Raw genomic sequence first — 17,224 nt, forward strand, 5'->3', positions numbered from 1 at the left:
GGCAGCGGAGGTTGTCCATCAAACCGGGAGGAGGAGGGTGTGGAAATCGCTTCTTTCGCGACCGCTCCTTGAACAGCCAATCGCAAGGCAGGAAGTGGGCAGGTTTATAGTCGGTCGCTATCGCGTGGAGGGAAAGGAGGAGGGAAAAGAGAGAGAGAGCGTTGTATTTTATATTTATATATTTTACCTTGTGAGGCTGAAGGAAGGACCTCTAGAATTTTTCGCTTGTAAGAAGAAAGGGGAGGAGAGAAACGGATCGCTTTGCATCCTTGCAAATTTCAGCTGCCCTCCCCCGCCCCAATTGTGCTGGTTAGCAAAACCACCCTGGAAAAAAGCTCTTATTTAACCAGACAGAATGATAGCTGCTCAGCTTCTGGCCTATTACTTCACAGAATTAAAGGATGATCAGGTCAAAAAGGTAAGGTACAAAACGAACGTCCTTAAAAAACCTGCAGGTATTATCAAGTTCTAAAGTCTTGATGGGGTGGCGGGGTGGGAGGGATATTTTTTTTTTAAAAACTATGGGGTGAATAATTTGTGTTTATATATACGTATGTACACGCATTTCTTAGAATCCAGAATATTAAATAATTTCTCTTTTAACCTCTGCTTTGATCATAGGGGGTTTTGGGTTTTGGTTTTGGTTTTTTAAAAAAGCTTGAAAGATGCGGCCCATTGCAAGGTTTTCCGAATGGGCTGCAGTGTCCTTGAAGGAGGATGTAGATGTCAGATGAGTAACGCAACAATCATGGTTTACTCCCCTTCTCTCCCCCCCCCCCTCCAGGCATGAGTTGGATCCATCTATCATGTGTTTATTATTATAATCGGCTGGTTGTCAGCTAAGTGACTGTGGGAATTGTGAACTAGCTCTTTTATGAATGTGAGCATTCAGGGCCTACTGAAATCGTGTATACAGATGCGTGTTTAGGGCCTGCTAAAAACAGGTGCATTCTTTGTAGCTGGCAGTGATAAGCCTCTAGACACAAAAGAGAGCCTTGGGTTACCTGAATGACTAACAGGTTTCTTTTGTGGTACTGTTTTTTTGTGGACTAGAGCATAATCTGTGTCTTGAATCTTCCCTCTGGAATTTGTTACCAAGGCAGGTGCTGGATTTACCTGTTGGTTGCTCTTCTGGGATTGGTAGCAATCATAAGGAGATAGCAGGACCCTGCAAAAAGGACTGATAAGGCTTAGCTTGTTAATTAGATTCTAAAGATGTAAATAGTTTGATAGGTATAAAAGTAAAATTGGGCATTTTGCTGAGCTGGATTTATTATATTCACTTTGGTCCCATATTGCCCAGGAGGTCTCTTAAGGACACCGTCCCAGAAATATGGGGGAAATAGCTCCTTTCCAGGAGAGATGGATACCGGTAGTAGGCCTCTTCCTTGGCACTGGGCCAATATTTTAACATGTTAACTTGCCCAGTGCTGTAAGTTGAGCTAATGAGCATGTTTTGCAGCAATAATATTTTATTAGGCAGATGTTAGTGTGTCTGTGTTTCAGAAATGCGTTGCTGATAAGAGAGGGATTTGATTACCATGAAGAGGAAATTATAAATAATCCAATATGAAATTACAAGAAATAAATCATAGGCATTTTCTACTTTGCTTCAAAAATGTAGTTTTCTACTCTATCATCGGTGTTTTCCAATGGAGGCCTGTCATGATGATTGTATTGTTGCTTGCATGTTAAACAAAACTGTGAACTCAAAACAAGCTTCATTACTTACCACCACCTTTCCATGTGTTGGTATTTTATCAGTTTTGCAGCATGTGGAATTTTGCTTGGAAACTGATATTTGGCCTGTTGTTTAGATTGATGATGTTTTAAAAATAATGCGGATGTCATCATCAAGCTCATAGTACTGAAGGCACACATATCTTTGTTTCACTGAGTTATTCTGGATTTTATTTTGTGTGAAAATGAACATATCTACTAGTATCAAGCTTATTGTGAAGAAAAGGCTATTGGGATTTTCTGGGAAGGATGTGCGTGCACTAGATCCTGGTGATCTTTTGCCACCCTGTACTGGAGAATACTAGCAGATGGGGAAGGACCATGTGATTAGCCATAATCCCTTGATTATGTACGTATATATGTATACTCACACATATTCCCCAATAGTGTAGACTAGCATACCAGAAGGAAGTGGCTCGTTCATTGTTTTGGGTGTGGTGTGTATAACGAGAGGGAGAAGGAAGGAAGCCAATTTAGTGGAGTAAGGATAGCCCTGGAGGCCTCTTGCTTATCTTGGATGGTGATGCTGAAGCACTGCCTTTAATGCTCCAGCAGTCTTGGTGAGAGTTGCCATTCACACCCTTGTATTCAGAATCTTACAGATAGGCATTTACATTCTTCCGCCTTACAGAAACATCAATAAATATGTACTCTGGTGTGTTCAGCAAACAATTGATTCCTGGCTTCTTAGATAAGCCACTTGGGGTCACCATGCTGAGTGCCAGGCAAGATGGGACTGGGGCACTGCCCACTTCAAAAGATTATAGGAAACAGTTTATTGGAAATATATCATAGGAAAAGGTTTGGGTTTCAGTAAGGCACAAGAACTGTTAGCTATGGCTTAGTTTTGGGGGTTTGGAATCTTCTCACCCCTGCCAAAAAGTAAATGCTAACTTCAAAAAATGTTACCTGCCACTTTAAAACCATGTATTTTTGTTTTTGATTAGCCTGAAAACTGTTCTTTCTCTCAGTAACTTTGTATGAATGTTGCATTTTTATATGTAGCTTGTCTGTTTGTAATGTTTTAAGTTATCTGTTGTTGCTTACTTTTTTGTACACTGCTTAGATACTTAAGGTTTAGGAATTCTTAAAAGATTTAGAGAAGGGAACTAAAATAAAACGATTGACATGTGTGGGCTAAATGAGTACTGCTGGGAAATAATGGAAATTACAAACAATGTCAAGGTCTGGCTTTATTCCTCAGTTCTTGTAGCAGCTAGTGGTATGTTCACCTAACTGCTACAGCTTTCAAGGTGCTACATCTAGAATGGCTTTATGATTCCCTTGGGTAAAATAAAACCATGCAAGGCATGTTTTGCATCTTGGTATGTGATATGATGTGATCACTCACCTTGTTAATACCTCGTTTGGTATTATTCTAGGCACGGGGGTGTGGTCTCACAACATTCCACTGGTACATTAAAGAGATCCAGCCTGGTGTAGCTCAGTTGTAGCCATATGTATGTATAGTATCATAGAATCTTAAAACTGTAAAGTTGGAAGGGACCACAAAGACTCATCTATTCTAACCCCCTTCAATGCAGGAATCTTTTGCCCAGCGTGGGACTCGAACCTACGACCCTGAGATTAAGAGTCTCTTGCTGTACCAACCAAGCACAATAAGGACATATTTAACCAAGAAACTGGAAGACGCAACCCATTTATAAGGCACCTCTTTGTGTAAAACCTTTAGATTTCTCCAGAAAGAGAAATGATTGTGTTAGCTTGCCTGCTGAAAGTTTTAATTTGTGGTAAGCCAGCAGTCCCGGCCAGCCCACAAGGAACACATGTGTGCCGATGTCATAGAATCATAGAGTTGTAGAGTTGGAAGGGACCCTGAGGATCATCTAGTCCAACCCCCTGTGATGCAGGAATATGGAACTGTCCCATACGGAGGTTGAACTTGCAACCTTGGCGTTAGCAGCTCTGCTGTGGGAAACAGTATGATTGTGACCGACATAAGCCATTCCTAGTGCATGGGTTGCTGCTGTGGAGAGCAGGTCTGCTGGTATTAACCCTCCACATATTGATCTGTGAGATTATTAAATTGTTGCATTTATATCCCACCTTTCCTCTAAAGAACTGAAAGTGGGATACATGGTTTCCCACCCCCTGTCTTCCTTTTATCCTCAGAACAACTCTGTGAGGTAGGTTAGGCTGAGAGACTGCAACTCTCCCAAGGCCGCACAAGGCGTTTCATGGCTGAGTAGGGATTGGATGAAGTGTTGTAGTTCAGGGGTGAAGCTGGCTCATAGGCATTTAAGGCATTAAGCTCTTCCCACACGATTTGTCTGTGTAATATCTTTATTTTCATTTTGTTGATGTGCTGTCTCAGACTGTGGGAAAGGTGGGTGTCCATGCAAAATGGCTTCTTCTTCTACAAACTTGTTGTTATATTTAGAAATTTGACCTAACATTACACAAGCAGGATGCTAACAAGCTCAAGGATGTTGTATTCTTCAAAGCTTGTTAAACTACATTTTTAAAGCTGTTTCTAATTTCTAAATTATTTGAATTTGTCAAAGGCAAAGTTTATCATTTTTGGATTATTTGTCAGGAATGCTGGGGAAGAATGTTGCAGGGCGTGTTTCAGAAATAGTTGTAGATAATAATAGAATCACAGCACTGGAAGATTCTCAAAGGCCATCTTATTCATCCCCTGCTGAGCTCACCCATTCCCCTAAGCTCCTAGAGGTGATTACTGTATAGACATCTCAGACCAAAGCAGAAATGAGATGACACAGGACAAAATCACTCTAGAGGACTTGAGCAAGGAAGCTGAAGTCTGAGCTTTGGTTTAAAAACACTTTGATACAGAGCAGCATCCTGTTCATTTGGAACTTGAAAAGTAAGAATACATAGCATTTATGTTGCACACTTCTGAGTGCTTTGCATTATCTCATAGATTTTTACAACAGCCCTGTGAGGTAGGCCAGTGTTGTTGCCATTTTTGCAAGTGGGGGCCAGAGTAGGAAGATGGTAGCTTGCCTGGAACTGCTTGGTGAATTTGAGTTCTTAAAACTGAAGAATTTCTCAGTTCATACTTAGGCAGCCTAGTCCTTTCAGGGTTGCTGCTGTGTAGAGCAGCTATATGTGTGTTTACTCAGGAGTAAATTTCAAGGTGTTCAGTAGACTTACTCCAGATGACATATGCTTGAGATTGCAGGTGCAGAATTCCAGCACTACTTCTCCTTTAAAAGGTAAAGGGACCCCTGACCATTAGGTCCAGTTGCGGACGACTCTGGGGTTGCGGCACTCATCTCGCATTACTGGCTGAGGGAGCCGGCGTACAGCTTCCGGGTCATGTGGCCAGCATGACAAAGCCGCTTCTGGTGAACCAGAGCAGCGCACGGAAATGCCGTTTACCTTCCCACCGGAGCGGTCCCTATTTATCTACTTGCACTTTTGACGTGCTTTCGAACTGCTAGGAGCTCACCCCATCGCTGGGATTCGAATCTCCGACCTTCTGATCAGCAAGCCCTAGGCTCTGTGTGCTTTTGTGCAATTTCTGCCTTGTGGGCGAAGCTTTTCAAATTGAGGGACTTGTCCCTTTTGGGGAACTGAAAAATCTTGATTCCATGTGAATTTATGATGCCAAAAGTTGTAGTTGGCTGCTTATGCTTGCTCTGCTGTATCCACCCAGATGCAACTTGCCTAGTGTTAGATTTCTCCTTGCATTCAGGCAGCTTAGCATCACATGACAGAGACACAGTAGGTAACATTATACCCTTCAAGCTGTCAGCAATCCTCACGCATAGAAGCTGCCAAAGTATTGCTTTATTTGGCCTGTGGTATCTGAGTGTAGGGGCAAGCCCAGGGACGTTGTTTTGTCAAAATAAGGAAGGAAAATAGAGAGTTAGCTTCTGTAATTTTATCCTCAAAACATTTGGTTAACTGTGGCTTCTCAGTCAGTCTGAACTGGGGGTTGTGGTTCATGCTAGCGATGGTCAGCTTCAAAATAAGCCAACTCCAAACCATGGGTTATGATGCTGGCCTCTTCCAACTAAGCAGAGTTAGTGCTAAATCATGACTTCTGGTTCAGTTAGTGATAGTGGACATAAAACCTTCTGGAGTTGTTTTCCTAGTCATGCAGGGTATGGAAGGAGCACATGAGCCCAAGTTTTGCTGCAGCTTGTGTACATCCATGTGTCGCTCCTGCCAACTTAGCAGTTCGAAAGCACACCAGTGCAAGTAGATAAATAGGTACCACTGTAGTGGGAAGGTAAATGGTGTTTCCATGTGCTCTGGCACTCGTAACGGTCCTCTATGTGCCAGTAACAGTTTAGTCATGCTGTCCACATGACCCGGAAAGCTGTCTGGACAAATGCCAGCTCCATTGACCTGAAGCGAGATAAGCGCCACACCCCATAGTCACCTTTGACTGGATTTAATTTTCCAGGGGTCCTTTACATTTGCCTTACATCCATGTGTGAATGCCCTTGGGCCTTAATGACTAGAAACCAGAGCAAAGATGAAAAGCCTGTGCAGTTTTTGTGTGTGTTTGTGCTGGAGAGAGCTATGGCAACAACCTGTCTTCTGTGTCCCATCCTAAAAGCCCAGATCCCAATCTCTTAATGCCTGGGTGAGTCTGGAATAGTAGCAAGGATATTTCTCTCTTTATGTCAGGTTGCAAATAGACCTTGCATGTCTTTTGCAGGACATGCCTGATTTGATTTGATTTCAGTATTGTGGCACAAGCCTTGGCTAAACCCGTGGATATGACTGAGGTGCACATTTGGATTCCAGCTGCTATGTATTATCCTTAGGAGGTTACCTGCTTTTATGTGATATTAGGACACTGCAATCAGTGCATTGTAAAAGTCCTTAGAGTGCTAATGTACAGAGTGATTTCTTGTAATGATTAGTAATTTGCCTGAAAACTGTTCTAATCTGTGCTTGAGTCACTTTCCAATTTTCTTCTATAAAGTTTTACAGCACTGGGAGTAGGTGGTTAGAAGGAGGAAAGAAAGACAATCTTTTATCAAGTTGGAAGGATGTCATAGTGACCATGTCAGGCCTTTGGTAATAAAATCTGGCTGCACTTTTAGTAGACCAGGGGTGGCCAACTCCCTAGAGACTGTGATCTACTCACAGTTAAAAGCTGGCGGTGATCTACCCCCTTTTTTGGGTTCAGGTCAAAATTGTTGAGCTTTTTTAGCAAGGAGGAAGGCCCGTTTTGGGGGGGTTTAGGTGAACGTTGTAGGGCTTTTTTAGGGGGGAGGAAAGCCCCATTTCTTTGGGGTGCAGGGCAAAAACGTTGAGCTTTTTTTAGGGGAGCCAAAGTTGTTGAGCTTCTTTGGGGGGAGCCAGTGATCTACCACAGACGTCCAGTGATCTACCGGTAGATCACAATCTACCTGTTGGACGTGCCTGTAGTAGTCTATCCCCCCCCCCGCAACTTCTATTTGTTTGCTTTACAAGTCTTGCTGAATGTAATATGCAATAAGATCACAATGTGTATTGCATACAAGGCAATAACACACCACATCCTTTTGAGTTTGTTGAAATGTTTCATTATGGCAAATGTTGAGGATTGGGGACATGAACTTTGCAGGGGTCGCCAATGGGCACATTTGCATATCAGAGAAACTGTTGTTGGTAGTACATATACACCACAGCAAACTGTGCAAAGAGTCGGACACGACTGAACGACTGAACAACAACAACAACAAATACACCACAATAGAATGCTTCTTTCAAGTCTTAATTCCAACAAGTGGAGGTGACCCTGTGGGTGCCAGGAAAGGCCTTGTGGGTGCATGGACACTCATAGGCACTGTGTTGTTGACCCCTGATATACTGCTACAGAGTCTGGAACTGATGGTCATGTATACTGCAGAAAGTAGTAGGAGGCCATGAGCCTTGGTTTATTAGGATTATGCTGTGTTTTATCATATCAGAAGATTAAGCTGTACCTCATATCACATCAAAAGGGACAGTTGTGGAAAGTTATGCTTTAGGCAAAGTGGTTTTCCATATCCAAAAATGTTTATCGACATGGAGAGTCTTGAAATTGAATTAATGACACGGAGTTGAATTAATGACATGGAGAGACTAGAAGTTGCTTGCAAAGCAGATTAAACAGCCAAAACAGTTTCTGCACTTTCTAAAGTTGCAGCAAAATTTAAATAATGTTTCTCTTTTTGAGGACCATAGGAAGCTGCCATATCCTAGATCAAACCATTGGTCCATCTAGCAACTCTTCAGGTTTTAAGATTGAGAACGTTTGCTTCTCAAATGGAAGCAAATGGAATGCATATCCTCATTTTTTAAATGGTTTCATTGGCTCCTTGTCTACTTCCAAGCACTATTTAAGGGGCTGGTGTTGATCTTTTAAAGCCCTAAATAACTTAGGACTCAAATATATCAAGGACTGGCTTCTCTCATATGAGCCTGCCTATGCATTAAGATCCATTTCCAATGTGCTATTAAGGTAAGATGGGGAATACGCAGGAGAAATGATTTTGAGGAGATATGGAAGGTATTTGTAGAATTTGTACTGTTAAAACAGAAAGGGGTCAAACCATCACAAGAGGCGTTGAAATTTTGGGAGAATGGATAGTTCAGTGGAATGGTACAATACAATACAATACAATACAATACAATACAATACAATACAATACAATACAAATGGAATGAATGTTTTTATTTATTTATTATTATTACTTTGTCAAAAAAGAAGGAAAGATCCATTTCCAGAGCTATTCTTGGAGTCCCTTCCCTCCTCCATTGGATGAACGGTAGGTGGGGGGTTGACTAGGCAATAAGGCATTTGGGGATCTATGTTTGTAGTTTTGTGGTTGTGAGCATGTCTGTCCACACACATATAGTGCAGTTCCCAGAGTGAGTTGGGATGAAGCTTTGGGGGAAGCTGTGTTGGTCACACCATTTGAGGACCACCTGGGCTGCTTTGGATCAAGGCCATGGATAGCTTTTGCTAGAGCAGAATAGTGAGGAAGCTGGGCATAGCAGAAAGCAAACAGAACAAGCTGTCTGTGCTTCAGGCAGGAGTGCCTGTGCCTGTCGGAGAACATTCATTTCCAAAACTTGAAACAGAACCCATGACTTCTCCGTTTGCAGCTCTGCTGCCGGTAGCAGATAGCATTTAATAATACCCACTTGGAGAGCCCCGTCTCTCATCGCCTTCAGCAGCTGAGCCACACAGAATGTCACAGTCTACTGCTCTATTGGTAGTTACTAGAGTATATCCTCAACTGTGACCCACCAGAAATCAATCCATCATTGTGTTAGTAGAAGCCAGCACAAAGACCCTAGCTAGCACAATGGGGCTTTCTCCTCCCTCCCCTACCTGCCCCCTGTGCCTCTCCCAGATCCACTCTCAAGGGTCAGCAGAACCCCGAGGACAGTGTATTTTCCCTATGCATTTTTTCCTGTGTTATATTTCCCCTAATCTAATGCATTTTTTCTATGTTGTTTTCACAAATGCATGCATTTAATGCAAACCTTCGCCACGTGTATGCATTTTTGTACACATAACTTGGCTGGAGAACATCATTTGAAAATTTGGAGAAGTGTGAATTTCAGACGATGGTTATATTTTGTTTCACCTGCTGTGTTGGAAAGTGTAGACTAGATAGGTTCACCTTTTAATGCTAACTGAATCAAATGCTAAGTGGGCTTTTAAGTAGAGAAGGACAAGATGATGATGATAACGATGATAAAATAATTTCATTGTGCACAATTTCTGCCTATTGCTTTCTGGGCTCCATACAAGGTGCTTGTTCACCGAACCCTAAGAGGCTTGGAGTCATTCTATCTCAGTAATGGCTTCCATCCCTGTGTTTCATCATGACCTTTAAGATCAGCTGGAAACACCTCTTAACCTTGCCGTTTATGCACCACCAGGACCACAAATACTTTTTGGTTGCTGCCTCTCGACTCGAGAATTGTCTTCCATGGAGGCCGAAGCCTAGGGGTCTTTTGGAAGCAGCGTAAGACCTTTTAATTGGCTTTTGGTGCCAGGGATAGGGTTGGGGGCAGGGCAAGATGGTGGTTAATTATTTTGTAATTGGGAGCTTTGCAGCTAAAATATTGTTACCTGCCCTAAGCACTTGGGATGGAGCCAGCTGGAAATCAAATGACACAAATTAAGAATGTAGTTAAGTTAACACAAAATGGTGCAAGGTCTGAATGTTGTGTGCTTTTCTCTTATGTCCCCTCCAGATCGATAAATATCTGTACTCCATGCGGCTCTCTGATGAAACTCTGATGGATATTATGGGACGCTTCAGGAGAGAGATGCAGAATGGACTTTCCAGGGACTTTAACCCAACAGCCTCGGTAAAGATGCTTCCTACATTTGTAAGGTCTATTCCTGATGGCTCAGGTAAGGATTATGTGCTGTTGTACTTCGTTAACAAACAGTTTTCTGAAACAAAACCAGAACAATCTCTTGTTACTATTAACGAGCACAGTGAGAGCCATTAGCTACACATGTATGCATGAAGTGGTCCAAATATGTAAAACTAAAAGAAACTCTCAACAATGTTTGTACCAAAGAGAAACAGTGTTGTTGTTTTTTTTAAAAAAGAAACAAACCTCAGCCTATTTCCCTATGGCAAATAGCTTTGGCTCCTGTTGTCTTGGGGTCAGGGTGTGTTGTTTGTACAAACTTAAGAAGAAGACAGTGTGTTTGAAACCCAAATCAAACAACAAGTTGCAGTCTATGCCTAGACACAGTGGCTGCATTCAGATATAACACGGGCCCTTCCTTCTTTGGTGCTGCCATGAGGAGGTAAGAAGCTTCTGCTTCTGCCTTTGATTAAACACAGTTTAGTTAGCTATCCAAACCCTAAACTGTTGTTAATCTTAAATTCAGTTTCTGAAAAGCTTAGAACAAAGAATCCCTGTATGCCCCCAGCTGCCAAAATATTCCATACATACGCAGTATAAATTATTCAGTCAAATATTAAGCAGGTTTGCATAATAGTTAAAAACTGTAACTTGTATAACCAGTTTTAAAGTGTCTTGTTGACTTGGATGTGAGTGTGCAGACAGGGTGTTAATTTGCAGCATATCCCAGAGTGGACATTTCTGAAGTGCTGCATTTGTCTGAAGTGTATTCCAGTGTTCAGTTACTTTAGGGGGAAAAGGCCATCTGTTCTAGTGTGTATCTCCCCCCCTTTTTAAAAGCTAATGGGGCTCAATCTAAATTAGCGATGCACTACAGTGATAAAAGTCTGTTTGCACATTTTGCTTAATGCTCAGTACTTGTACAGAACAGTGATATTTAATTGGTTTTATCGACATAATGGTTTAAAAATTACATTCAGCTTCAAAATGATGCCGGTCCTGGATATTATGCTGCCCCAAGCTACTGAGATTATATATATTTTTAATGAAAAATTGAGTACAGGGCTGCTTGCTAAATAAATAAAATTATAATACACAATTTGGAGAGCTTTGCTGCAAATAGAGTATCATGCACAATGGAGCATAATCAAAGAGCCATGGCAGTGCAAGTGATTCTGGGATGCAGCTCCCAGATCTCACGCTTCTTCATTGGCACCCCTGAAAGTATCGCCTCTTGTATGCTTTTGTAGTTTGCTCTGCTATATTTAGAAATGTGGTTTCCCAAACTGACAGATTTGGGTCTCCCTTTTTTGGTGACAAACAAGACAAGTGCATTTGTATACCTGATACGATTTGCATAACTTTGGGCAAAAACACTGCTGTAACATCAGCTTGCAGGAGACTCAGAGTTGCCCTCAGAATAGCAAACTGATTTACTTCCTGGCCTAATTTCAATTCTTCATTGATTTCTCACCCACATGAGTGGACAGGCCCAAAGAGAGGCAGGTGAGAGTAAGGAATTTGTTGCCATTTTTGCTGAGATGAGAACATTGTTGGAGGAAAACCTCCTTTGGAAAGAGTAATAGAACACCTAAAAAGAGGAAATCCATGCTTGACATTTTATGTGGGTGTGATGTTAGTGCTGAAGACAGAAACAAGGCTGCTTTAGTGGGAAGTTACAGTTGTGTTGCAAGATTGTTGGAAGAGTATGATGTCCAAGGCTTATTTGTATGGGCGAAATTGGTTGTGTCCAGGTGGCCAAGAATGCGTTGGTGGTGATGAAGTAAGAATGTTGTATTTAGCGAGTCTCAAACTGAAAGTGAATGGTAAGCCAACCAGTGTCCTAAATGATCCAACATTGTATTTTGCTTATTACCCTTCCTGCTTTTTGCTACTTTTAAAGCTTAAGGAAAATTCAGAAATCAATGAAAAATTGAAATTAGGCCAGGAAGTAAATCAGTTTGCTATTCTGAGGGCAACTCCGAGTCTCTTGTAGGCTGATGCAGAGCCTGTTTTGAGGGTTTGAATATCCTTTTAAAATAGAGTAGAGGGTGTGTGTGTGTATTTGCATCTGCATCTGCATCCATGTACCTGAACTTCAATGTTTGCCTGTGCTCTGTTTACACACACTGGGGTTTTTTTTTATCTCGTTCCATAGGTTGTTTTAATTGGTAATCTCAGTCTCCAGACAAATAAAGGATTGTGGTCTTTGCTTGTCTGATTAGATAGGATGAGGCTAATCACTTGGGTTGATCAGATATATTTGCAGTGTTAAAAGGTGAATGCTGATAGTTTAACTTTCAGTACCCAATGCATTATTTTACGTAATGGATGGCAAAGATTCATTGTGCACCCAGAGTGACTTGATGCTTAAGTGTTGATGTTCTGTTTCATCCAAAACAGAGAAAGGAGATTTCATTGCCCTGGATCTTGGTGGATCTTACTTTCGTATTTTGCGAGTGAAAGTGTCTCATGAGAAAAAGCAGACGGTGCAAATGGAAACGGAGATTTATAACACTCCCGAGGATATTATGCATGGCAGTGGAACACGGGTAAGATTGCTTCCTAGGAATGTTCTTGCAAAATATGGGGGTTGTAAAACATTTTTTGAAAAAGCTTCCACATGGTATTGTTTGGATTTTCTCATACAGTTTTGAAGGATAAAATAAAGACTACTACCTTGTAATTTTAATTTTTAAAGGAAGTAAAAGACTTACCTTCAAAATTATTTGGTGGAAAGTTAGGGTGTATATTTTGAGACCAACTTCTCTGTGTTATTTTCATATTGAGAATAATGCAGAATGCTAGGTTTTTTATATTAGGAAATTGGATTCTTGAGATAAATTCTTCTAGTTTATTCATTGTAAACCAATGTTTCCTATACAATGATGACTTGTTGAATTGGAAGGCAGCTTAGAATCCATAAAAATGATGACCCAGTTGTGAGCTAAAATATTTATTGCTGTTTGTTTTTTGGTTTATTTGTACACTTATTATACCCCTTTAACTTTGTGACCCAAGATTCATAATACAGCAGTTCAGCTACAATCACAAACAACTTGCTGTTATCTTTCTTTCTCTTGCCTTGCATATGTAAATTTGTCCAAGTATACATTTTGCAGCCAGCAACTCAGGCTGTAGAAGCTACATGGATGGTTGGTGAGACCAAGAAAGGCTGGAGGAGTTTCTCCTATTTCCCCCCAGCAAAAGCTCCTGTGTAAGTTACAGGTATTGGAATCTGCTGTCACCAGTGCTGCCATTTTTTTAAAAAAAGCCTGCCTTACCCAATCCATTGCCATTTATTTATCTTGCTTTCCCTAGGATGAGCCTTAATGCCTGGTTTCCTGAATACTGGCAGCATGGCTGTTAAGCCTAAATGTCAATAATTTGGCCAGTTAGGCAGAGGCACTCTGGGCATCTTCTTGCTGTTGCAGAAATTCCCACTTTGAGCCAGTAGATTCCAGACTCGCCTGTGCTGTTCTTGCTATTTGGCTCTTGAAAACATCTGTGCAGTCACTTCAGCATGTGAAAGTGGCTCTTGTAAATGTACCAAATGGTCTTGTTGGTCATGACTGAATGAGAGAGGTCAGCATCAGTCATACAGTAGTCAAAGGACCAAATTTCTTCCGTTTTATGTTTTGGGGAAAGTCTGTTGCGTTCCTGCGGCCGACAGCTTATTCTGCCTGTGGTTCAACAACGATGACAGTGCATATATTCTTTCATAGTTATTTAAAATGTATTTGTATGTTTTTCAGGATCCTTCCAATATCCCAGCTCCATGACATTTCAGTTTCTTAGGCACTAGAATCATTTTTTTTTAAATAAACCAGTATCAAAATGCTAAGGTGCCTGGAATGGTGGCAAACCTTACATAATTTTATCAGGTGTTTTGGTTTGGATTTCTGATGACATGTTCAGCAACTTGTTATTGGACCCCAATTCCCATTAGCCCCAGCCAGTATAGCAAATGGCTAGGGATGCTGGGAGTTTTAGTCCAGCAGCATCTGAAGAGCTTAGGAACTTCCTCTGGCTTTAAAAGATGGCACAAGCTGCTGTTTCCACCACCACAAGTAAATAAAGGGTAGAGGTTGGGCCCTAAAGCTTCAGTGCTCTTGTCACTATTTACTGCAGCTTGGTGATCTGAGCCCTATGCCTCTTCCTGGAAGGGATCCTGAGGGTCATCTAGTCCAACCCCCTGCAATGTAGGAAGGGATGCATTGGCCTGTTCAGTTTTGGAACATGCATGTTGTTGCCAGGCTGTAAAAGTCAAATGGATGGTTGGCGATGCCAACAACAGCTTTAAGGCTCACCGAGCTTTAGGCTTTGACCCCAAAAGATTTTGGAGATAAATGATGGGGCGTTTTCTGTGACTTTGCAAGGAAGATAAATGAGGAGGATATGATGTAAAAGGAAATGGCTTTGTGTAAAAAAAAAAAAAAAGCATGGAAGCTTTTGGGATTTTACTTGATGAAGTAAAGGCTCAAGCATCAGAGGAGCCAATTCTGTTGTTCTGTATCTGGCCATATTTGTGCGGTGCCACCATTTCCAGCTTCCCCATTGCAGCACTTGTCACACCTGTTCCATGGCATGGAAAGAGCTACAGCACTGAAACTGTAATTGGAGCTCAGAGTTCTGCATTGTTTGCCTGCATAGTGCTACATTAAAAAATAAAAAATAAAAAGCCCTACATAAATTAAATATGAAACCAGTTCCAGGCATATGCTTTTAAAGAATGAGAGAAGACATTTTCACTCTGTATGGAATCAGCATTCTGGTTATGATTCATCAGTGCATTTAGGAGCTGCCAATTGAAAATGCTTGCTTGGGATTGTTGAGCTGGGGAAGGAGGACTGAGTGGAAGAGGCAAATCGTGACTAGCCCAAAACTGAAAGTTACTTCCCAGTGTTGCAAACATTTTGTTCCAGAAAGCAATGGGCTATATTCAGATTTTCCACTCAACTGATGATAAAATGTCCATCAGTGGGATGGGGAGGGTGATTTTTCTTTACAGTTAGCTGATTACACCATTGAATGCAACTCAGTAGGTCTGTGACACCTGCAGCTCTGTAACTTTTAAAAGCAATTGCTTAAAAAGGAGCAGTTGGGTGTTGAGCTTCTTGGGGGGGGGGATCAAGGAGGAAGATTTTTCCAGCAGTACAAAATCACCCCAGATTTAAATCGGAAATATTTGATTTAGATCATTATTTTTATTTGTGGTGTATGAGTGTTGTTTAGCCTTGTAAATAATAATATACTTGCTCGTAGAGGTTTTTAACCTGCCAAATGGGCATTCCTACTCTAAACCCAGTTGCTCAACTGTGACATGAAATACATTGGATAATGTCCGTCGAGAGTGCTAGTCTAAACTTTATTACCCAGTGCAGAGGTAATATTTCCAATTTCGTAACTATGGTTAGGAGATCAGAAATGTGCTGCAGGCTCATGTTTCGTCCTTCCCTCTCCCTGCATCAGTTCCTCCCTGCCTTCCCTTTTCAGAGTTGACCATGGTTAGTACAGTATAATGTGTAGCAAACCAAGGTTAATTCAAACCAGATTGTGTTATAACCACAACTGAAATTAACACTAAGGACATCAAAAGAGCACTGCTGGATCAGGTCAGTGGCCCATCTGGTCCAGCATCCTGTCCTCACAGTGGCCAACCATAAGCCTAGGGGAACCCACAAGAGACTTGAACCCAATAGCGCTCTTCCTGCTTGTTTATCCCAGTAACTGCCATTGAGAGGAATACTGACTCTTGACAGTGGAAGCAGAACATGCACATCGTAGCTATCAGGGTGTTTCACATAGTTAAAATGACAAATAATTGGGGAAAGAGGGCTTTATGGAACAGGCTGTCAGGTTTTTTATTATTGTGTCATAAGCCATAACTGTCAGGGTGCTGTTGACAGCTCCTGGCTGATTGCCCAGGAAAATAGAGAGACAGAGAAAATACTGGCTTTTTAGTCCTTTTTATTAGTATTCCAGATGCCAAGACAAGTCAGCCAAGCACCTTTCAGTATCTAACGTTGCTCCGAGTGTAGCTCCACACCTCCCCCTCCTCCGTACTTCCCTATTCATCAGACTCCTCCCCTCTTCTACGGTGGCTGTTAAGGGTCCCCTGCCTTTGAGCCCTTTGCTCTGCTATTCTCAGTGAACACCTGGTTTGGGGGCACAGGACGGGTTGTGGGAGACTCTGCAGCGACAGCATATCAGTCAGCTGCTGCTTGGGCACTGTCTGCTCAGTACTGCATAGCTCCTCATCTCCCATAGTTTCCCAACTTCTTCCCTCTTCTTCCTCTGGTGTGTGCCCTGTGTCGAACCAGTCCTGTAGATCTATGCTATCTGCCCCTTCCTCCTCTCTGGGAGGCTCCAGGGGAGGTGGTCTCCACCACTCCTCTTCATCTGCCCAGTCCCCGACAATAACCTAGCAATGACTAGGAGATCAGGAAGATGTATGCCGTCCTAGCATGACAACATTTTTCGTACCATGGATTTCACTGTCACGTGCTTCTAAGGAAGTATGTTTATGGTTGCAGTGACAACCAGTGAGAGTTGTTTGCAGAGAAGTCTGCTGAGTGTTATGGCTTCAACGGAGGATTCTGCCCCATGAAATGCATGCCACAGGACCGGATTCATCAGTGTTGTCCTGCCAGAGGATGCTCACACAAGGTGTTCTGCTGGTGCAGCAGGGCTCCTCCTCTCGCTCCCCCTGCACACCCCTGAAATTGGCTTGGGGAGGTTCAGAGAACCCCCAGAACAACCTCCCCAAGTGGGAGGAGAAAGCAGATCATTCCTTCAGGCAAGCAAAAACGCTTGCACTGACTGAGTGATCTGCTTAATACTACGTTGAATTCCACCCCAAAGCCTTACTTTTCAAATGTTCCAGTTTTATAGGACTGCCACCAAAATAGTATTTATTGGTATGGGATCACCTAATAATTTTTCCAGTAGTGGCTATGGGGATGAAGACGCTGTTATTATTTTTATCAGGGTTTAAAAATGTTGTCTTATTTCCTTCCTGTCTCCTCAGCTTTTTGACCACGTTGCTGAATGTTTAGGCGATTTCATGGAGAAGCAGGAAATCAAGAACAAGAAGTTGCCTGTTGGGTTCACATTTTCTTTTCCATGTAGGCAAACCAAGTTAGATGAGGTAAGAATGCAGGCGGCATCT

At 42.0% G+C, this 17,224-nt stretch overlaps 1 protein-coding gene across 2 annotated transcripts in view; it reads left to right on the top strand.

The window, feature by feature from the left end:
* The first annotated feature begins 355 nt into the window (after window positions 1-355).
* HK1 (hexokinase 1) overlaps window positions 356-17,224 on the top strand; it is a 34,606-nt gene continuing 17,737 nt past the window's right edge. The window contains exons 1-4 of one of the 2 annotated variants that reach the window (XM_033148994.1): window positions 356-418; window positions 9,925-10,087; window positions 12,457-12,605; window positions 17,084-17,203. In XM_033148994.1, the coding sequence (XP_033004885.1) occupies window positions 356-418; window positions 9,925-10,087; window positions 12,457-12,605; window positions 17,084-17,203 (495 nt within the window). Of the gene's footprint in view, window positions 419-9,594; window positions 9,693-9,924; window positions 10,088-12,456; window positions 12,606-17,083; window positions 17,204-17,224 lie in introns of those variants that run through there. The other variant, XM_033148995.1, reaches the window with a different exon arrangement.

Source organism: Lacerta agilis, chromosome 5, assembly GCF_009819535.1.
Source record: "Lacerta agilis isolate rLacAgi1 chromosome 5, rLacAgi1.pri, whole genome shotgun sequence".
Taxonomy (NCBI): Eukaryota; Metazoa; Chordata; class Lepidosauria; order Squamata; family Lacertidae; genus Lacerta; species Lacerta agilis.